At 44.6% G+C, this 23,007-nt stretch overlaps 1 protein-coding gene across 1 annotated transcript in view; it reads right to left on the reverse strand.

Annotated features, from left to right (window-relative positions):
• Positions 1–23,007, reverse strand: part of TSEN2 (tRNA splicing endonuclease subunit 2) — a 39,241-nt gene that overhangs the window by 13,996 nt on the left and 2,238 nt on the right. Inside the window, exons 2-7 of the mRNA XM_054729624.1 lie at positions 19,288–19,376; positions 18,249–18,440; positions 16,112–16,193; positions 13,353–13,389; positions 8,294–8,810; positions 6,957–7,034 (exon numbers count right to left, since the gene is read on the reverse strand). Of these exons, the coding sequence (XP_054585599.1) occupies positions 6,957–7,034; positions 8,294–8,810; positions 13,353–13,389; positions 16,112–16,193; positions 18,249–18,422 (888 nt within the window). The 5' untranslated portion in view covers positions 18,423–18,440; positions 19,288–19,376. The remainder of the gene's footprint in view (positions 1–6,956; positions 7,035–8,293; positions 8,811–13,352; positions 13,390–16,111; positions 16,194–18,248; positions 18,441–19,287; positions 19,377–23,007) is intronic.

The raw sequence follows: 23,007 nt of genomic DNA on the forward strand, positions 1-23,007 counted from the left end.
TAAGTGAAAAACACCCATTCTTGCCACCTTTACTCAACATAGTACTTGAAGTCCTAGCCAGAGCAAATAGGCAAGAGAAAGAAATAAAAGGCACCTAAATTGGGAAAGAAGAGGTAAAACTCACCATATACAGATGACATGGTCTAATATATAGAAAACTCTAAAGAATCCACCAAAAAACTATTAAAACTAATAAATAAATTCAGCAAAGTTGTAAGATATAAAATACATAGAAAGAAATCTATTGAGTTTCCATCCTATGTAAAAGCTTAGGTAGCGTCATGCCCTTGCGCAACACCCTCGCGCAACATTGTCACAATGCAGCCACCACAAGATGCCCGCCCTCATGTTGTCACAAGATGGCTGTCACAAGATGGCCGCCACAAGATGGCCGGCAGGGGAGGGCAGTTGTGGGTGATCAGGCCGGCAGGGGAGGGGAGTTGGGGGGGACCAGGCATGCAGGGGAGGACAGATGGGGGCGAGATCAGGCCGGCAGGGGAGGGCAGTTGGGGGTGACCAGGCCGGCAGGGGAGGGCAATCTGGGGCGACCAGGCCGGCAGGGGAGGGCAGTTGGGGGCCAGCGGGCCAGCAGGGGAGGGCAGCTGGGGGCGATCGGGCCAGCAAGGGAGGGCAGCTGGGAGCAACCAGGCCTGCAGGGGAGGGCAGTTGGGGGCCATCAGGCCAGCAGGGGAGGGCAGCTGGGGGCGACCGGACCTGCAGGGGAGGGCAGTTGGGGGCGATTGGGCCGGCAGGGGAGGGCAGTTGGGGGCGATCGGGCCGGCACGGGAGCAGTTAGGGGGTGATCAGGCTGGCAGAGGAGGGCAGTTGGGGATGATCGGGCTGGCAGGAGAGGGCAGTTGGGGGTGATCGGGCCGGCAGGGGAGCAGTTAGGGGGTGATCAGGCTGGCAGGCAGAAGCGGTTAGGGGCAATCAGGCAGGCAGGCAGGTGAGTGGTGAGGAGCCAGCAGTCCCAGATTGTGTGAGGGATCGGGCCTAAACCGGCAGTCGGACATCCCCTGAGGTATCCCAGATTGGAGAGGGTGCAGGCTGGGCTGAGGGACACCCCCCCGCCACCCCCGTGCATGAATTTTGTGCACCAGGTCTCTAGTACATTAATAAAGAACCATCAGAAAGAGAAATGAAAAAAAAAAATCCCATTTACAATTACATCAGAAAGAATAAAATATCTAGGAATAAATTTAACCAAGGAGGTGACTTGGTAATTGTTGATAGCTATAATCCATATAACAGCATTTCTTGGAATTCTCAATAATTTTTAAAAGAATAAAATGGCTTGAGAACTACTACATCTTCAGAGAATCTAGAGATTCTCTGAAAATGAAGGTGGTTTCATGGTCCCAATCACCAGGGTCCAGACACCACCTCCTGCCCGGACTTTTGCCAAGGCCTCTTTATTTTTACTTCGCCCCTCACAGCCCACTCTCCACAGGAGCTAGAGCCATCTATCTTCTCAAAACGTGAAGACTGGCCAGCAGGCGTGGCTCAGTGGTTGAGCATTAACCTATGAATCAGGAGATTATGGCTTGATTCCCAGTCGAGGCACATGCCTGGGTTTCGGGATCAAGCCCCCACTGGGGCGTGCAGGAAGCAGCCAATCAATGATTTTTTCTCATCACTGATGTTTCTATCTCTCTCTCCCTTTCCCTTCCTTAAAAAACAAAAAGAAAAAAATAAAGCAAAACAAAAAAACGTGAAGATGTGGCCCCCATGACTAAAACCCTCCAAAGGGCTTTATTGCATTCTTTTGTTTGTTTGTTTGTTTTGTTAATCCTCACCCTATGATATTTTTTCCATTGATTTTTTTAGAGAGTGGAAGTTTGGGGGTGGGGGGGGGGGGGGAAGGAGGAAGAGAGAGGGAGAGACATTGATGTGAGAAAGATACATCAATCTTGCACATGCCTCAACTGGGGCCCAGAACAAACCTGCAACCGAGTATGTGCGTGCTCTTGACTTTGACCGGAATTGAACCTACGGGACAACGCTCTAACCACTGAGCAACATCAGCCAGGGCCTTTATTGCATTCCTGCTTCCCACCATCTGCAGCAGTTCTATGTCTGATCACCAGTCTCTCTAGCCTTCTTGGCTTCACTTGTCCCCTAAACACATTAAGCTCATTTTTGCCTCTGTAATTGCTATTCCCACATCTGGCATAATCTGCCCCAGACTCAAAGGTCACTCCCCAGCCACACGGTTTAAGTAACCCCCATACTGACTGTCTTCTTCAAAAGAGCACTTATTTTTGTCTGAAAATATCCTTCTTATATGTGTCTCTACAAACAGAATGCAAATTCTGTGAGAGCAGAACGGTCTAGAAAGGGGTCTAGTACACTATTGGTGCTCAATGCCTGTGCTGGAAGAATACAGAAGCAGGTCCCTGGATCCTGTCCTTGGTTTAGGCCTAGAGCCACCTAGAGCAGGCCAGGCCCTCAGCTCCTTTCTCCAGAGTGCTCAGTGTGGACACCAGGTTATCGTTCTCCTTTCAGCTACTGGTGACAGCCTTCCCAGGTGTCCTCAATCTTATTTTGACCTTTTCCCTTCCCATGGCCCAATACTTATTGATACAGAATACTTTTTTTCTCTCAGATGGACACCAACAATGGCCTAAAGGTGCAAAGGAAAAGACAAAGTTGGTTCCTCAAACAGCCACGTCCTTTTTCCCTTTCATTTTCTCACTTCTTGGTTCAGAATGGTATAACAGGAGGAGCTTTGAGATATGACAGATCTGGGATGGAATCTCAGTAATGGCCAGGGCCTTGGAGATCTCACTTAAACTATACTACCTCCCCTATAAAATAGGAACAATAATGCCTTCTTGAAGTTTTAATGAGATTAAATCTCATAAAAATTTAAAAAGCTATGCAAACACCTAACTGCTCAATTCGTTGCAGTTTCCCTTCCTTTCTAACAATCATTCAGATACTGTAGGCTGGAAAAGTTCCATCCAATTTTTGCCCAGCAAGAAATTCCTTCCTGGTGTCAGTTAGAATTTAAGTTCTTCAGAGACTTTCCATTATTAGCTAACATACATTTCCCTAAGAACTGATGAAACCAATGCCTCATTTTAATCGGCCTAAAATGGCTTTCATGAATCAATGCAAACTGATTTCAGGCACTTATTACAGATGGAGAGGATCTCACTTCAGTTGAGTTGGTTTTATTTAGAAGTAAGTCATCAGTGCACTGGGGAGCTCTGGGGAGACTGGCAATAATGTCCCTTGAGATCTCACTGGTAAGTTTTTTCTTTGACAACACTAATAAGATAGAAGGATGAGTTTAACAATTATTTTAACGTCGCATATAACAGCAAAATAGCTCTCCGTAACAGATCTCTGAGAAGCAGATCTTTAAGTCAGCTGTGGTATTACCATTCTCAACCCCTAAAAAGAACTGCTTTGAGTCACCACAGCAGGGCTGCTTGTGTTCCTGACAGACATTTACGGAAATACATTAAACAGTGCAAGTGGCGTGCCAAACACGGGTGATTCTTTCAACGGCAATCTGCCAGACAGAACTGAGAAGCAGAACCAGGTTTAATTACGTGCTCCCTGAAAACTATTGCAATGTCTCTGGAATGTTCTCAGGAGCCAAGCAGCTTCCAAGAATGCAGAGCAGTCTCACCGGCTATCTCCTCTTATTCTTGCCTTTCTTCAGGGAGTGTTTGGGAGGAGGCTTTTTGTCATTAATAGCATCAACTGGTCACCCACCTGGAACAGCAAGGTTGAACCCCAGTTTCTACACCTGATACTCTCTCCAGGCCTACTGATGCCACCTACCAGAGCCGAGAGGGTCTTCATGGCCTCAGCCCTCCAGTCCACACTCCTCCTGAAGCCAGCTCTGGTCCCTGCCACTCCCCTACAGCACTGCCTGTAATTCCCCGGTGCCACCATGACCAGGTCAGACCCCTACTCGTAGATACGCCTCCCACAAGCTAGCCCTCCTGTGCTGTGCTTTCACTTCCGGGACTGAGCTGCATGAAGAGCCCATGCTGTCCCGTGTCCATCTGGCAATCCCTATTTATCCTTTAACATCTGCAGATATCACCAACTCTGTAAAATCTTTCCAGCTAGCACGCGTCCCTTCGGACTCCACCAGTTTCTGTGCAAATTCCACACCTCGTACACATCCATTTAACAAATAATTATTAAGCACCTAATGGATGACAGGCATTGGGTACAAGGACACAAGAGGAGCAACACTGGGACAATACATATATATCACACTGTACTTATCACATAGAATTGTAATTACCATGGAGCTATCTCGAGGACCAGAGCCATATTCTATGTACTTCTGTATTATTAGTACTAAACCCAGTGCCTGGCACAAAGTAAATACCCAGTGAATATTTTTGCAAAAATATTGATTGCACATACCTGAAACTGAAGAGAAAGAAAATACATACAGAACAAATACATATGTTGGATTCATACTGTTAAAAAATAAATTTTTATTAATGTGATGTTGTATACCAACTATACTTAAATTAAAAAAAATGCTGATTGTGCCCTGGCTCGTGAGTCTGCTGGTTGAAGTGTCATCCTGTGCACCAAAGGGTCATGGGTTCAATCCCCAGTCAGGGCACGAACAGGAGACAACTGATCGATGTTTCTCTCTTTCTCCCTTTCTCTCTCTCTAAAACCAATAAAAACATATCCTCAGGTGAGGATTAAAAAAAAAACAACCTGTGAAAGAAAGTTCCAATTAGCTACTAAATAGCTTTTACAACTAACTTAATAATGATGATAATGATAAGAATAACAGGCACTAACACTTACTGAGCATTTACTATACACCAGGCACTGTGCTGAACCCATTACAGGCATAATTTAATTTCTAGACCATCTTATAAATAAGGTGTTATATAACCCTCATTTTAGAGAAGAAAGCTGAGACTCAGAGGTCAAGCACCTATCCACAGTGCTGTCCAATACAGTAGCCACTAGCCACATGTGGCTGTGATTATTTTACAGTTTTTTCTTTTTATGTTTTTATTATTTAGATATTTATTTTAATCCTCACCTGAGGATATTTTTCCATTGCTTTTATTATATTTTATATATACTAGAGGCCCGGTGCACAAATTCATGCACGGGTGGGGGGGGGTCCCTCAGCCTGGCCAGCGATTGAGGCCTATCGGGGGGCTGGCCAGCCAGGGGGGAGGGACCATGGGAGGTTGGCCTGCTGCCCCCTTCCCCATTGGGATCCGGGGGGAGGAGCCACGGGAGGTTGGCCAGCCTGGGGGTGGGGACACAGAAGGTTGGCCGACCGGGGGGGAGGGGCCGTGGAAGTGCACTGACCACCAGGAGGCAGGTCCTGCATTGAGCATCTGTTCCCTGGTGGTCAGTGTGTGTCATAGTGACTGGTAGACTGGTCGTTCAGTCATAATGGTCGCTTAGGCTTTTATGTATACAGATATATTTTAATTCATATTTATTGTTGAAAGTATTACAGAAGTCCCCCTTTTTCCCCCATTGATCCCCTCTACCCAGATCTCATTCCCTCCCCAGGTCCATTGCTTTTAGACAGAGTGGGAGGGAGAGGGAGACAAAGACAGAGAGAGGGAGAGATAGGGAGAAACATCAATGCAAGAGAGACATATTGATTGGTTGTCAATCAATCACGCCCTGACCAGGGTTGGGGAATGAACCTGCAACCCAGGTACGTGCCCTTGACCAGGAATCAAACCCGAGACCCTTTCAGGGCGCAGGCCAATGCTCTAACCACTGAGCACACTGACAGGGCTGTTATGTTTTAAATGTAGTTGGCACAACTAACTGAGAAACAATTTTGAATTATGTTCAATTTTAATTAGTTTAAATTAAATAGCCACACACAGCTAGTGGCTATAGTATATTCAATAGTAGACTAAACTGTCTCATTTGTAAAATGAGATGAAGTAAATAATTCCAAACATCCCTTCCTGCTCTGAAAGTCTGTTCTTTGTATCACTGGCTTCTCTGCAAGGGAGGACGTGCAGACCAGGAGATCAAGAGGTTACAGAGACACAATTATGAAATTGTGCACACATCTATGAAATCACCCATGTGGATGCATTTAACAAGCACTCCCTGACACCTAGAAATACGCCAAGAACTGTGCTAGGCACTGCAGAAGCTATCCAAGACGGGCAGGAGCGCTCCTGGACAGGAGGCACACCCATGGACATGAGACTGAGGAAGGGGTGCTACCCTGAAGGGCAGAAAGGACATGTCTGTGTACAATACAAATGTAAGCAAAAAAGGGAAGGACTGGCACTAACCAGTTTGGCTCGGTAGATAGAGTGTCAGTCTGTGGACTGAAGGGTTCCAGGTTCAATTCCGGTCAAGGGCACATGCCTGGGTTGTGGGCTCGATCCCCAGTGCAGGAGGCAACTGATCAATGATTCTCTCTCATCATTGATGTTTTTATCTCTCTCTCCCTCTCCCTTCCTCTCTGAAATCAATAAAAATATATTTAAAAAAAAAGGAAGGACTGAATGTCATGTGAACACAGGCTAGAAGAATTCCAAATCAGAGGAAAAACATGATGCAGTTGCTAGAAAGCCACTTTTTAAGTCAACTTTTGAGAAAGCAGCTACTGTCTTAAAGAGAGCATGTGTTGGTAATTCTGCAGAAGGGAACACCCAGAGTTACTGAATCACATGCAGAATTGCATTTGGAGGTAGACTCTATAATCTACAGCAGGCGTCCTCAAACTATGGCCCGTGGGCCACATGCGGGTGTTTTTGCCGTTTTGTTTTTTTACTTCAAAATAAGGTACGTGCAGTGTGCATAGGAATTTGTTCATAGTTTTTTTTTAAACTATAGTCCGGCCCTCCCACGGTCTGAGGGACAGTGAACTGGCCCCCTGTTTAAAAAGTTTGAGGACCCCTGATCTACAGTGTTGCCCAGTCCCAGAGACCAGTAGCTGGAAAGGAAACAGGCTGGGCACATACCTCCTCTAGGCTGAGCTGCAAATACTCAAAGATCCTATATGGATTTCTTCTGCAGATTAGTCTCTTCTTCTGTGCCGACTGAAAAGAAAGGAAGATAATACATACAGCACAAATGGAAGCACTACATTTTATACAAGGGAGACTGCATTTTAAAATGAACAACTTTCCTATAAATTTCCCAGATTCACATTTGTTGGATCCATACTGTTAAAAAGTAAGTTTTTATTACTTACTAGAGGCCTGGTGCATGACATTCATGCACTGGGGAGGGGGGCGGGGGGGGGCGGGGGACCCTCAACCTGGCCTGCACCCTCTCGCAGTCCGGGACCCCTTGGGGGATGTCTGCTTCCGGCTTAGGCCTGATCCCCCTGGGAATCGAGCCTAAGCTGGCAGTCAGACATCCCTCTCGCAGTCCAGGACCTCTCGCTCCTTACCACAGGTGGGAGAGGCTCCTGCCACTGCCGCTGTGCTCGCCAGCCATGAGCCGGCTGAGCAGTGCTCCCCATGTGGGAAGCGCACTGACCACCAGGGGGCAGCTCCTATGTTGACCATCTGCCCCCTGGTGGTCAGTGCACATCATAGCAACCGGTCGTTCTGCCATTCGGTCGATTTGCATATTAGCCTTTTATTATATAGGATGTGGAAAAGTTTTGTTTCTCTACTTTAACATTTTATTTCCTTTCTTTGTGCCCCATAAGTATTTCCCGTAGTGATCATTTTGTTGGTTGATTTTATGTGCTGCTTTTTTTCATTGTACCTCGTAAGCATGTGCCTAGGTTCTTAATGAGCCATAAACCTCACTCGAAAGGCTAGCTAATATTTCTTCAAGTGGGTGTTTCACATACTCCTTAACGATTAGATTGTTTCTCATGTTTAGCTATTACAGGTAATTCTAGGGCAACTCTGACAGAGTGTCCCTTAAAGAAGTGCCTGGTAACCTGTTTCCCATGCTTGCCTGGTGACGGCTAACTTCCACACTGAGACCCACCCCTCGGCTGTACTCAAGACTATGTGCAATCACCACTGCATTTCTTTTTCTCCCTAACAAGATAGGATTATTGGACCTGCTTTAATTTATTAGAAAGTTAAGTTATTCACAAACTTTAAGGTTTTAGTTGAAACAGCCCTCACAACTACTGAGCCACCAGGGCAGGACCCAGTGCCTGCTGGCTCCCGTGGAGTGTCTGCAGTATGATGTCCTGACTGCCTCTCACATCAGCTGGGTGCTTATATGGGACTGCTACCAGTTCCAAGTAAGGGACATCCAATCAGCCAACACTTTCTATTGGCCAGAAACAAACGGCTTTGGAAGAAGTGATTTATTTTCTTCTACTTACTTTCTCAGTTGGGGCATCTTCCTTCTCGCTCACATCACATGCGGCTTCCTCCACCAGCACGTACTCATCAGCAGGTCCTCCCTCTCTGGCACAGAGGAGACCCACTCGTTGGCCGCTGTCCTGAGCACCACACTGGGAGAGAACATCTTTTTGGCTACAATGGACTTGGGACAGAGGTGCAGTGACCTCCAATAAGTGTTTATCGAAGCCGTTTGCAGTCAGTGGGTCATGCCCAGAGCCGTCCTGCAGGCAGTCTGATGGCCTGCTGGGATCCTCCATATCATCTGACTTTCCCAAGTCTCCGTTCATCACAGAAAGTTTCGTTCTATCTGCTGTGGCTTCTATTTTGGAAACCATTTCAGAGTTCAGCTCATCATGCGATGAAACATCTTCATTCTGTTCTAGGCAAGGATGCTCAAGTGGTTTTGTGTAATCTTCAAGGATTCTGTGCACTGTACTCTCGTCCTTCCCCTGTCTTCGCATGAGCTCTGTGGCCCATTCTACACTACGATGATACCTGAAAAATGGAAACAGTGTTAGCAACAACACTTGAATTTCAGAATTTAAAAGACAACAGACAAAAACAACAACAAAACAAAACAAAACAAAAAACCCACAAAAAAAGAAAAGACAACAGAACATGTAAAAAAGATGAGAAGGTAGTATGCCAAAATGTTTACAGTGGTTTTTCTCAATGATGGGCTATAGGTAAATGTTTTCTTTATACTTTTCTGCATCCTCTAACTGTTCTACAATGAACATGTATTACTTTTGTTTGCTTTTATTATAGAGCTTCATTTAACTTCCTGAATTAAAAAAATTAACCTCAGTTTAGCAAAGTATGACAATTTAATTTAAAACTGGTGGACCAAATGATTTTGGTAAATATAAAGAGAAAATGGCCACCCTTTGTCAGAACTTGTTCTGTGCTATTTTCAATTTTAGGTATTACATTTTCAGATATATCTTCCATTCATAACATAAAGAGCCTTTGTTTAGTATTGGAAAGCAAAAATGAACATTTCAATATTTTTCACAGTACCTCCTAATGTCTCAGTGGAGGTCACATGGAAAAAAACGATTACGATTATGTATATACAGCCAAGCATCCTAACAGAAAAGGCCCCTCCTTCCATAATTTTTAAACTATATTTTAATGAGAAAATACATGCTTAGTTTCTTAAACTTGAAGGCAAGCCCTGAATACCTCCCGGTTACAGAATTTACAACAAGACAACAGGGCTCCGTTCTGCTGACTGTCGGCACCTAAGGATGCTGCTGGGATGGTGCATGGAACGTGAGGCCACGCCACGTGTGGGAAATCTGGCCTGCGGAAGGCCAAAGACTCCTTGAAACTCAGGCACTCTGGCCTCTACCTACAGCAATTAGTGTAAAAAGCAACTAAGAGGACACATGGCTTGTGAGATGTCAGATGTAATTTTATTCTTAACCTTGAGTATTTTGTCTGCATAGGGATGACTATGTCATAGCTTATAAACTGCTACATCCCACACACAGTTAAACAAGGAAAGTGGCTTCTGGAGTATTTGAAAAAGAGATCTGTGGCTGCTTAATCCTAATTCATCAGAAGAATCTCCAAACTGTCCACATCCTGCTTATTCTACATGGGGATGAACATGCATTCCTATATATTGGGAAGTCTCTTAGATTTAAAAATTAAAACCTGGCAAGGCTACTCTAACACTGAAAAAACAGGATGATGAGGCAATGACATACATGGACTCTGGCTTGCACATTTTGTGGTCAGCCCTGATTCTGACATTTATAACTGTGTGACAAAGCCAATTACTTCTCCCTGCTTCAGTTTTTCTACCCATAAGATGGGGAAATGGTACTACTGCCGCAGAAGGATCATGTTATGTACTACTTTTTATAACCAGGGCAAAAAAATGTAGCTGCCCATACAACAGCGAGATGCCTTTCACCTGTATGAAAAGTATGGTCACTGATGCATGCAGTTAAAACTTTCACCCGGGAGATCTAAAAAGAATCTTTGCTCTTCATATCACTTAAAGCATTGGTTCAATGCTTTTATGGGTCTATAAATCTTCTTCATTTGAACACAAATCTTTGTGTCCATGTATATTTTTCTGGGGAAGGGATCCACTTTTATCAAATTCCTTGACTCAAAATATATAAAAGAAGCACAGAATTAAAGATTCAACAGTTCCCCGCTTTGAGCAGAAGATCTGCAATAGAGAGAGACAGCACACACAGGTCACTGCTCTGCTCTCTGCGAAAGAGTGGCCAAGGCAGATGTGAGTTCAAACCCTCACTCCCTCATGGTCTTGCACTAGTTATGTCCCTTCCTAAGGTTCAGTTCTTCTGTGAACCAGGGGTCACTGTACCGACCTCACGGAGTTGTTGCAGGGGTTTAAGGAGACAAGACATGTGAAGTGCTCAGGATGTAGCAAGTGCTCAATAAATAAGTGTTACTATATGATTGCGGGGTTTTTAGGGAGACTTGAAAAATAAAAACATTTGACTCAATATATATCACATTGAAATGCAAATGACATTTTAATGAATGGAAATGTACACCTTAATTAACTGCTCTTCGAGGGCAGGGGCCATGTGGGGACAAGGACTGCACTTCACGTTCTGCAGTTGGCACTTCCGCGATTCTCAGCTAAGCCACTGAGCACCTCCAGCCTCTTTTTGCTTTTCTGACAGATGCCAGAATCATGCCTGCATTTGTCTCAGAATGACCTCAGATGTTCATTTATGAAAGCGCAAATGAGAAAGTGGCTATAAAAGTATGGAGAAGAAAGACTCTAAGTAAGACTGGTGATGAAAACAGCCAGATGCACAAATGACAAGACATATGGCATATGGGTCATAGAACAGGTGTCCTCTAATTGGCTGGCAATGCCTTCAAAAGCCAAATCCTACTGCAATTAACCCCAAACACTGCTGGAGAAACGGCAGGAAAAGAAAAGTGAAAGTCAGAAAACATAGGGGAGAGTGGCAGAAGGAAAAGGTGGCAGCAGCTCTGATTAGAAACAGGAATGAGACTGATGAAAAGCAGACCCATTTTAGGGCAACAACACAGATGGTACCACTTGAACATGCCTCAGCTCCTCGTGTTTCTATGCCTTGAGCACACCTCTTCCATTTCCATAGAATGCCCTTCTCTACCATCTTCTTGCTTAATGTCCCTTTATCACTGGAAGTTCACAGCAAACTGGTTTTGAGTCAGTCTGCTTAGGTGTAAGTACTAGCCTTGAGCAAGTTTAACCTCCTCTGGTTCTGTTTCCTCACCTGTCAAAGACAGGAAGTAACAGGACCTACCTCACAGAGGGGATGGAAGGATTTACGGAGACAATCCATAAACATGTTATTAGCATGGGACCTAGCACAAGCAACATATTTCAGAAATGCCAGCATACAAAACTGTATTCTCATTATGGTCAATTCCTTTCAGGCTCGAGCTGGACTTTCTGGCTTACTCTCACGTAATCTTGGGCAAGATACCTGCAGATTCCCATGTACGGGATGGGAATGACTACACCTACCTGAAAGGTTTCTTAAGACGAACTGAGGTGACACAGGTATACAGACCAGTAACTGGCACTGTTGGAGCAACCAGAACCCATTGGCCATAATGAGGAGGATGGTGATGTTGGCCACAACCAGAAGCTAACATGAGGCATGGAAGGATCCTCCCCTAGAGCTGTCTGAGGGAGCACAGCCCTGCGTGCCTGGGTTCTGGATTTCTGGTCTCCAGATCTGTGAGAATAAATTTCTGTTCTTCTAAGCCACTCAAGTTTGTGGTACTGTTATGGCAGCCCTAGGGAACCGATACAAGGATCAATAACATCCTTGGAATATTACACTGCAGAGATTACGAGGGATAACCCTCAGGTAGATGACATTCAGAAACTTACATCCTCAAACTGGCTTGACTGCCAGCCTAATCAGGAGACAGCTGAGGGTGGGCTTCTCTTCGGTTTCTTGGTCTCAGTGTTGGTTGCAGCAACCTGCCTATACTGCAGCCCTCCTGGGATGCGGGTTCTGCCAGGTTCTTAGCAGGCCCCTCCCACAGTCTGGGGCCCCACCCCTATGCCCAGCCTGCAGTCTTAGCCAAAGCAGCCACTGAGATCTCCCTGGTGCCACAGCCTCCCAGACACTCATCTGGCCACGGGGTTGCTGGGCAGGTAAACAAAAGGGGCTCCCAGATCCTGTCGAACACGCAGAAGCAAGATGGGAAACCACTGTGGGCTGCGTGGTTTTAAAAGGCTTCCTAGAGGAGATGCGACTCGAGCTGCTCCTCGGGGCCGAGGAGGACTTAGAAGGACTAACATAAGTCAACAAGAGCCTACCTACCGAGGGAACACTGAGTGCTGGGGCTGCCGAGAGGAACCAGACGTGGTCCCTGCTCTCCAAGAACTGACATTCTAACTGTTGGTGCGTGACCGACCGTGCAGTGAGGGGCCCCAAAGCAGACTCCACGGGAGCTGGAGGAATGGCCCCCAACTCAGCGGAGGGCAGGGTGGTGGTGAGGAGAGAAACTCAGTAGGCTATGTGTGGAGTGTGGAGAAAGCCAGGCTGTGTGCGTGTGTGCAGGGTGAGGGAGAAATGTTCCAGGAAACGGGAACAGCGTGAGCCAAGCCCAGGGGAAGGAGTCGCACTAGAGTGGACGAGGAAGAGCCTGGGCGAAAGCCTTTCTCTAACCCTGCACGTGTAGAGCAAGGACAGGGTCGGGCGTGCATGCCCACACAGCACAGGAAGCCAGTTGTAAACGGAAGTCTAAGCACCTTGGCACTTAAAGACATACACATTACGGGGCAGTTGTTCAGATTCTGGAAGGAATTCAACTTGCAAAGGATTTGGTTTAGGATTATTTTTAAAAATAAACTTAGTACATTTCAAATATTTGATTCACATTAAATTCAGACACATTTCAATGACTATTCCAAAAAAAAAAAAAAAAGAAAAGAAAAAAAGGGCAGGAACTACCACATCAGAAAAGGTTATCTAAAAATAGGCCCGATTTAAGCCATAATTTTGACCAAGGCTGCAGTTCACCATGACTTACTTCTTTGATGTGATTATAGGCATATTTGTCTTCATATCTGTAACAACAAAGAAGTTCCATTAATTCAGACAAATTTTCCTTAAGGAGCAAAAACACCGAAAACCTAGAAAACACTAAGAGCATTTCAACATCCACAAAATCACACACCTAGAAGGCTGACTGTCCAACCAGCAATGGCAAATACGTGCTTTACATGCCATCACTCCCTGCACGCAAACCCCTGGCAGGCGCAGCTGACCAATCAGTGCTCTTGCTGGGCTCAGATGTGACCTCGGAATCCTTCTCAACTCAACACTGCAGCTAAGCAGGATGGCGTGCAAGAGGCATCCTTTCTGCCACCTCTGAAGGCTCATGCTCTCAAGTTTCAGATGAGAATACAGAGGCCCTAACATTATACACGTTACCCTCATTGCCCCGTGCTACCTACGGCATCTTCAGTGAATGCTGTGCCTGTAAGAAGGGCTGTTACAGTAAGTTTCATGGTGGTGTTTGGGTGTGAATCTGCATACCAGGTGACTCTCTAACCAACTGAGCTACTCAGCCAGGGTTTTGGATAGGGATTGGGAGTTCTGGGCTCTATTTCTAGTTCTGGGTATCTGGTTGGAGGAGTCTTTCCACCTAAAATGTTTATCGGGTCACCTAATGGCGTGTGTTTTAGACAACATGGATGGACCTAGAGGGTATTCTGCTGAGTGAAGTCAGTCAGACACAGAAAGACAAACACCATATGATTCCACTTACAAGGACAGGGTGGGGCGTGCATGCCCACACAGCACAGGAAGCCAGTTGTAAACGGAAGTCTAAGCACCTTGGCACTTAAAGACATACACATTATGGGGCAGATATATTACAGTTTTCCAAATGATGTATCCTCCACAAGTGACTGATGAATTTCTTCTGGCCTGTGTCAGTATGAATTAAAGGATTCAAGCATTTTGGTGGTATTATTATGAATGAATACATTTTAAAATAAATTGTAGCATTATTCTTATCGATGCCCAAATGTTTCCATGGCCAGTAGAAGCCTCTTTGGAAATAAGCCTAGTAGTTTATGGTAGCTTCCTTGCTTCCTGGTACATCTAAAAAAATCCTGGCTGCTCTTAACCACACCATCAAAATTACTGATTTGCTTAATTACACAATATACATATCACAGGCTCAGCATAACTGTAACAACACTACAACCCATAAAATACTTGCTGAAAACAATGTAAAGATTATTTTGTAGCTCTTTCTTTCTTTAGAGTATATGGCAGGTTGATTGCCCCAATTCTTCAGGTCTGCCATCTGCCAAACCCTTTGACGCTGGGCCAGTGAAGTCTCAGCAAGCATGATGCAAGCAGAGGCCTGGAAAGCACCGGCACACTGGGCTTGCTCTTGACCCTCCACCATAACTATGAGGACATACCTGGGAGAGCTTGCCAGAGGATGACACACATGGTGCCCCCCCGCACCCCACCTCATCCCAGTTGAGGCCATCATAGACCAGCTGACAGCCAACCAGACAATCAGTGAGTCCAGCTAGATCCATTACTGGACTAGACCCATTAGAGCAGCCAGCTGACCCATGACTAACATAAGGATGAGCCCATCCAGCCAAGATCAGCACACCTACCCAGCAAACCTATGCACTTGTAAGCAATTTGGTTGCTACTGAAAGCCATGGAAATTTGGGGTGGTTTGTTAAATAACACTATAGCAAGAGATAACTGACGGAAAGTCTATCCCATTAGAATTGAATAGTCAAATTATCATGTTTTGAAGTCATTCAAAATAGTTTCCCCCTTGTGGCTATACCACCAACTTGATATACAGACTCTTTTTTATTTCAAGAATTACTCCTACCAGCAACGCATGAGAGTGTTTCTCAGGGCTTCACCAATGGTCAGACTTTTGGATTTTTGCCAATCTAACTGCTGAAGTGATATCTCAGTAGAGTTTTTGTGTGTGTGTGTATGAGTGTGAGTGAGTGTGTGTGTGTGTGTGTGTGTGTGTGTGTGTGTGTTTACAATATAATGTTTTTAAAAATTCTTTCTAGCCCTGCCTGGTGTGGCTCAGTTGGCTGGAGCATTGTCTCGTGCACCGAGGGCCATGGATTCAATTCCTGGTCAGGGTACACGGTGTGGGTCCAATCCCCTTAGGGGCATCTATGGAGGCAACCGATCAATGTTTCTCTCTCACATCGATAATTCGCTCTCTCTCCCTTCCTTTCTTGTTCTAAAAATCAATGAAAGGCATATCCTCAGATGAAGATTAAAAAAATCCTTTCTAATTATGTTTTAACCTGATATTGGCTATGTAATTACCATAAGACTTTCCTAGAGAAATACACTAAAAGATTTATAAATTAAAGAGGACCAGCAAGTGAGTACACACATTACTATGTTTTAACAAATACATCAATGTTGTTAAAGTTATTGCTGTAAATTCTAACTCTAGAAATAAAACTCATTTTGCATTCAGGTGAGCAGGTACCTAATTATCACCACCTTCCACATGCACAATACTCTTCTAGGCAATGCTTAACAACAAAGCCTGAATAACACTTTTGATAATTCCAGAAATTAGATAAAACGCATTTCAATTATAAGAGCCTTTTCACCTTTATTAGAATGATTCTAACTACTATTTTTAGCAGTAAAATTGTCAGTGTGCATCTTACTTCTCCACTAGAATTTTATGATATAATCCGAGGTGCAAGATAAAAAATGAAAGAAAATAATACTTTGCCAAAATAACTGAATGACATGCATGTTTACCTTTCCATTTAGCAACCAGCTTGGGATCTGAAATTGTGAAGTTTGGACGGCTTCTAGACAGGATTCCTTTTCCAAAATAACCCTTCCAGGAAGAGAGAAAATAAAGTTAGTTCATCTTTAGTTATCAATTTTTTAGCTGAGGGAGAATCACAATTTGAGTTAACAAAGTTTATTCCACTTTTCATAGCTTTACACCTTCCCTCTGATTATCTAATGAATACAAATACAGATCTTAGCGTTTTATCTCTGTGGTAAGTTTCTAGTATACCTCTTTTGCCTCATAACTAATGATTTCAGTCTAGGTCTGATGAGCTGAAGGCGACAGGGCAGGCAGAGGCAGGAGCATGTGTCTAAAAGCAGGTACCAAGTCTACCAGGTACAAAAAAGCTTCCTGGATTCTCTTGTACTCCTTCCTGCTGATTCCAAAAACAACATGGGTTCTACCCCGCCCGCCCCCCCCCCCCCCATTTCTTAATTTAAGCCCATAGAAAACTGAAATTGAGAGGATAGTAAAATAAACACCTTTTACCCTCATCTAGATTTAACAGTCAGAATAAATAATGTGTATAGCAATTTACAGAGCTCCTATTTAATGTTATGTATTACAAATGTGAATAGACTGGCTTTGGCTTAGACCTCCATCTAACCAAGGTCAATGCCACCCACTGTATCCCACTCTGGGAAGGTGGTTAAAACCAACATCTGTGTGTGTGTGTGTGTGTGTGTGTGTGTGTATACATATGCACATATACACACACACACACACACATATCTATATATATGTGTGTGTGTGTGTGTGTGTGTGTGTGTGTGTATGTGTGTATATATATATCCTCACCTGAAGATATGTTTTTATTATTTTAGAGGGAGAAGAAGGGAGAGGGGGAGAGAGAGAGATACTGATGTGAGAAATAAACATTGATCAGTTGCCTGACGGATGTGCCCCAACTGGGGATCAAACCTGCAACCTAGATATGTGCCCTGACCAGGAATAGGACTGGCAACCTTTTTTGGTGTACAGGATGACGCTCCAACTGAGCCACCTGGCCAGGGAAAAACCTATATATTTATAAAAATGTCTAAAGAGGGCACATTTATAGACAGGCAGTGGGTCGCTGGGTGCCTTAGGCTGGAGTGGAGCAGGGATTAAGGGCGATGGGCATGAAGGAACTTTCTGTGTGGAGGGAAGGCTCCAAAATGGGATTGTGGTGGTGGTTGTGCAACTCTATGAGTTTATTACAATCACTGAATTGTACACTTACAATGGGTGCATTTTATGGCTGTAAATTATACCTCAATAAAGCTGTTTAAAAAAGTGCCCACTGATGAACTGGCTCTGAGGGGCAGGGAGGGGAGCAAGTTACCAATCTCAACCCTAACCTATCATCAACAGAAATCAGCAAAACTATACAACTTGTCCTTAGCTAAGCAGAGGTCCCCAACTCGAGAGAGCGGATGCGGAGCCAGAGTACATGCTGGAGCTTCATCTGATCTGTCCCTGAGCCAGGACAATATGCCACTCTGGTTACCTCTGGGGATGGAATGGGAGTAAGTGGGGGAATTTTAACTTTTTACCCAATAATTTAATTTCTATAAACTGCATGAAATTTTTAAAAATATATATTTTATTGATTTTTTATAGGAGGAAGGGAGAGGAAGACGGATAGAGAGTTAGAAACATCGATGAGAGAGAAACATTGATTCAGCTGCCTCCTGCACACTCCCTACTTTGGATGTGCCCGCAACCAAGGTACATGCCCTTGACTGGAATCGAACCTGGGACCCTTCAGTCCGCAGGCTGATGCTCTATCCACTAAGCCAAACCGGTTAGGGCATGAATTTTTTTTTTTTTAACACAATGAATGTGCATTGCTTTTTATAACTGAAAGATAAGAAGGGTCAATGTTACTGACCCTACTTCATTGCTGAAACGTGGGTCCAGGGTGGGGCAGTTATCCTCATAATATATGCCTTTAGGGCACCTGAGTCAAACTGCAGTGTTCCTACAGGAGACTAAATAGCAAGAAAAGAATATGGGTCATTTATGGTTTGTTTTGGGAGTGGATGGAGAGGAGGAGGAAGGACAGCTGGCTCCAGGTTGTCAGGAAGTAGCTGTGCCAGGGCCCCTTGTACTTACTTTCCCATACAGCTGCTCAATATCTTCTGTGTTCCTCACAATTACATTGTTGTTTATCATTTCAGCACGGAATATTTTGAAGTCTTTCTGACCAAAAGGGATCGGAAATGGAGACTCATAATTCTCGTACACTCTTCTTTTCCTCTTTGGGGCATGGAAAAAGGCTTCTGCCATTTTTCAAGTGTAACTGTTCTTTAAAGAATACAATGAAGAGAAAGAAACAGTCAATCAATAACTACACTGATAAAAAAAAAAAAAGTGAGTACACTTATACCTAGGCTCAGAAAACCTAGGTCTATGGGAAATGTAAAATATTTATAAAGCAGTGAACTAAAAGACACAGAGTCACAAGAATATTTTGTAAAAGCAGTGCAAATCTCATTCACCTAGAATATCTCAATTAATTCCTACAACAATGCCCAAGAAGTCAGTGGCATTATTTCTAACTACAGCTGACAAGACTGAGGCCTAGTGATATGCCCAAAAAGTCACATTGCTACGCAAAAGTCTCCTAAAAGCCAGCACAACAGGATTCCTGCCTATTAGGATTCCTCCCATTCTTTCACTCAGCCAATAGACTTTTACGGAGTACCTATCAGAGGCTCCTAGTATCAGAGGTGCTGGGGATATAAAGGTAAAACTAAGAGACCCTGTTCTCAAAGAATTAAATCTAGTGAGCACTTCATTTAAAAAAAAAGGGGGGGGGGAATATTAAAATACATTCCAAACATTATGTCAATCATCTTCCAATTAAAAAAAAAAAAGTGTATGGATTTCAGAGAGGAAGGGAGAGGGAGAGAACAATAGAAAGATCAATGATGAGAATCATTCATCGGCTGCCTCCTAAACACCCCAACTGGAGATTAAGCCCGAAACCCGGGCATGTGCTCTGACCTGGAATCAAACCGTGACCTCCTAGTTCATAGGTCAATGCTCAACCACTGACCCACACCGGCCAAGCAATCATCTTCCAATTTTTAAGGTAAATTGATAACTAAAAATGACAGCAGCAATTCCCAATTAAGCGTCCATTATGTACCTCCAATTGGAATGGAATTGGCTTCGCTACTTCCTAGTCGTGACTGTGGGCAAAGGTTACTTAATCTCTCTGTGCCTTGGTTTCCTCATCTGCAAAATAAGAATGGAAAACAACAACCCTCTATGTTACAGTTAAGATCCATAAAGTGCTTAGAAGAGTACCCAGTTCGTAGTGAGGGCTATGTGTGTATTTGCTATAATTAGTATTATGGAATGAGCACTACCAACATCATTATATAGATGAGGAAATGGATTCAGGTTCAAGATCTATATATATAAAACCCTAATATGCAAATAGACCGAATGGCAGAACTGAAAAATTGGTTGCTATGACGTGTGCTGACCATCAGGGACACATGTGGAACATGGCGGGCAGGCATCAGTAGCAAGCGGCAGAGTGCGGAACATGGCAGGCATGGGCCGCGGCAGAATGGAGGAGCAGGTGAGCGGGGGCGCCAGACCAAGGCAGGGCACCAGTTGCTGTCATCAGGGTGAGCCTCTGGTGGTTACTGAAAATTCTTTGTTCCCGCACGCTGTGGTCCCACCCGGCTCTCACACCTGCTGCCGGCACCAGCCCCATTCGCACCTGCAGCCTGTGCCGGAGCCACTGCTTGCACCCGCTGACGGCACCGGCCCTGCTCGCATCTGCTGCATCTGCTGCTGGCGCCGGCCCCAATCGCTCCGTGTCGTCAGCGGGTGCGAGCAGGGCCAGCGCCTTCAGTACCTGGGAGCGGGGCTGCCGGCAGACAGGGGACCAGGGGTGCGGCGGGAGGGGCCCGGCCGGGGGCGTGGAGGATGGGCCCCTGTGCCCACCACAGCTTCGTGGCCCACAGTTCCTTTCAAGGTGCACTAGTCCCATATAATAAAGAGCTAATATGCTAATTAGACCAAACAGCCGAACGACCTTCTGGACATCCTTCCAGACGACCATCCCAGGTTTGTTGAACTCCAAAGCCCATGCTCTTCGCTCCAGGTTCTGCTGTAAGCACAGGTAGCATCTGTCCCCCTTTGTCTGAAGGCTGTTTCTCAAGGCTAGAAGCTAAAGGGTTATGGAGAATTGTGGGATTACTTACTGTGCACTCAGCAGTAGGAGGGAGTAAAGGAAGCTGAAGTCAGTACCTCTCCCTTCCAGGCCTTACACTCAGTCTGAGACAAAACAAGCACCTAACAGGCTGCAATTCAATAATGGCTAAAGGAAGGAAGTAGAGTTGAGTGTATTGTGTGATAAAAACACAGAGCCATGGTGGATGCATTTAACTTAGGAAAACTCAACCATATCCAAGGGGAAAAAATGTAAACAGTGCAAGAGATTGGCCAGCCACCCCAAGCGATGTGCAGACACCCTAGAATGAGACAGAAGACTTGAATCTGCTGCTCCCTCAGTCCTGGGTCTAGACTCGATTTAAGCTGAGAGCATGTCTGCTGCTTGAAGATAGAGTGGAGCCCTTTTACGCATGTGTAAAGTGCATGGCTCCAAACCCTCACAAAGAAAGAAGTAGGACTAATCATTTAGGTGCCTCCTCCATTCAAAGCCAACATCCCACTGGGCAGGGGATGTAACCAAGTCTGACACAGCCAATGAAAGTGGCCAAAGCTGAGAAAGGAAGGTGAGTGGTCTTAAGGACTCATGACCATTCAAAAAAAAAAAAAAATTAAAAGCTTTGTCCAATGTATAATGTCTTTATCCACCTTCTCAAAGAAGTTGAGGAATAAAATGAGGACAAAGAAAAACACAGATCAAGGAAGTCAGAGAAATTGATAAATCAGTTACAAAGATAACGGTGAAAAATAAGATCAGCAAGTCAGAACCTTCATAGAACTGCCAAAGTACTCCAAGCAGCAAAATGCTAGAATAATTTCTAAGATCCCTCAATGTGATCACATACTGAGCATGACTGTACACATAGTATACACACTACAGCATTCATAACAAAACTATGTATACTACATGTTAATGGGCAATTAAGAGATTTTCTTCCAAGGGTATCTTAACTAGATTTTCACTTGCTGACATATTCCTCAACCTAAGTCAACTCTTTGGTATGCAACTGTAGAAATAGCAATTTATTTTAAGCTTAAGCAATACTGTATTAGCTTTTCTGAGGCAGGACATTGATCTCTAGTGAGAAAATTTCTAGGGATTTCCAGGAGCAATTCAGACTTTTATGAGACTTTCACTTTTATAATTTAACCTCTGGTTAATATTTGACTTGTATATATTACATTTGGAATTTTATTTTTTTTAAAGAAAATACTTAATGGCTAACTTCAAGAACTTCCAATTTAAATCCTCTCAAACATGTGAAATGAAAAGTTATGTTTTAATTTGTCTGGTTTGTTTAGGATTTTCCCCTTTCTGATGGCGAATGTACTCTAAATAAGCAATACTGAGGTATGACACTTGATGGCAAGAACTCTTGCCAGGCCAGTGTGGCTCAGTGGTTGAGCATTGACCTATGAACCAGAAGATCATGGTTTGATTCCCAGTCAGGGCACATGCCCAGGTTGCAGTCCTCGATCCCCAGTTGTAGGAGGCAGCCAGTCAATGATTCTCTCTTATCATTGACTAGAGGCCCAGTGCACGAAATTTGTGCACTCAGGGGGTTGGAGGGAGGGGTCCCTTAACCCGGCCTGAGCCCTCTCATAGTCCGCGAGCCCTTGAGGGATGTCCGACTGATGGCTTAGGCCAGTGATGGCGAACCTATGACATGCGTGTCAGCACTGACACGCGTAGCCATTTCTGATGACATGCGGCCGCTGAGGCGGCCGCATGCCGAGGATGAAACATTTGCGAAATAATGTTTTTTCCTCAAAGTGACACACTACCTGAGTTATGCTCAGTTTTTTGGTGAAGTTTGACACACCAAGCTCAAAAGGTTGCCCATCACTGGCTTAGGCCCAGGGGGAGAAGGCCTAAGCTGGCAGTCAGACATCCTTAGTGCTGCTGCAGAGGCGGGAGAGGCTCCCCCTGTGGGAGCGCACTGACTACCAGGGGGGAGCTCCTGCATTGAGTGTCTGCCCCCTGGTGGTCAGTGCAAGTCATAGTGACCAGTCGTTCTGCCATTAGGTTGATTTGCATATTAGCCTTTTATTATATAGTTTGTTTCTATCTTTCTCTCCCTCTCCCATCCTCTCTGAAATCAATAAAAATATATTTTTAGAAAACCAACTCTGTACTCTATTCCAAGTGTATGTGATAGATTTCTTGCCAAAACAAAACAGTTTTTCACAAAACCTCAATAACCAGAATCTAGTGTCATCTCTGCCCATGTGGACAGCATGCACATCAAGAATTTGGCTCCTGCCCTAGCTGGTTTGGCTCAGTGGATGGAGCGTGGGCCTGTGGACTGAAGGGTCCCGGGTTCGATTCCGGTTAGGGGCACATGCCCTGGTTGTGGGCTTGATCCTCAGTGGGGGGCGTGCAGGAGGCGGCTGATCGGTGATTCTCTTCACTGATGTTTCTATCTTTCTCTCCCTCTCCCTTCCTCTCTGAAATCAATAAATATATTTTTAAAAAAAAAAAGAATTTGGCTCCTAGTAGGTCTTCCATATATACAAAGATGCCATTATTATTGTGTGACCTTCACAACCCACTTAAGCTCTCTGAGCCCAGTTTCTTCATCTTCAAATTGAACAGGACTAGAAACACAGCCTGGTAGTTACCCAAATGTTAACCACAGAATAACCATATGATCCAGCAATTCCACTCCTGGGTACAGAT

The sequence above is a fragment of the Eptesicus fuscus genome, chromosome 18 (genome assembly GCF_027574615.1).
Source record: "Eptesicus fuscus isolate TK198812 chromosome 18, DD_ASM_mEF_20220401, whole genome shotgun sequence".
Taxonomy (NCBI): domain Eukaryota; kingdom Metazoa; phylum Chordata; class Mammalia; order Chiroptera; family Vespertilionidae; genus Eptesicus; species Eptesicus fuscus.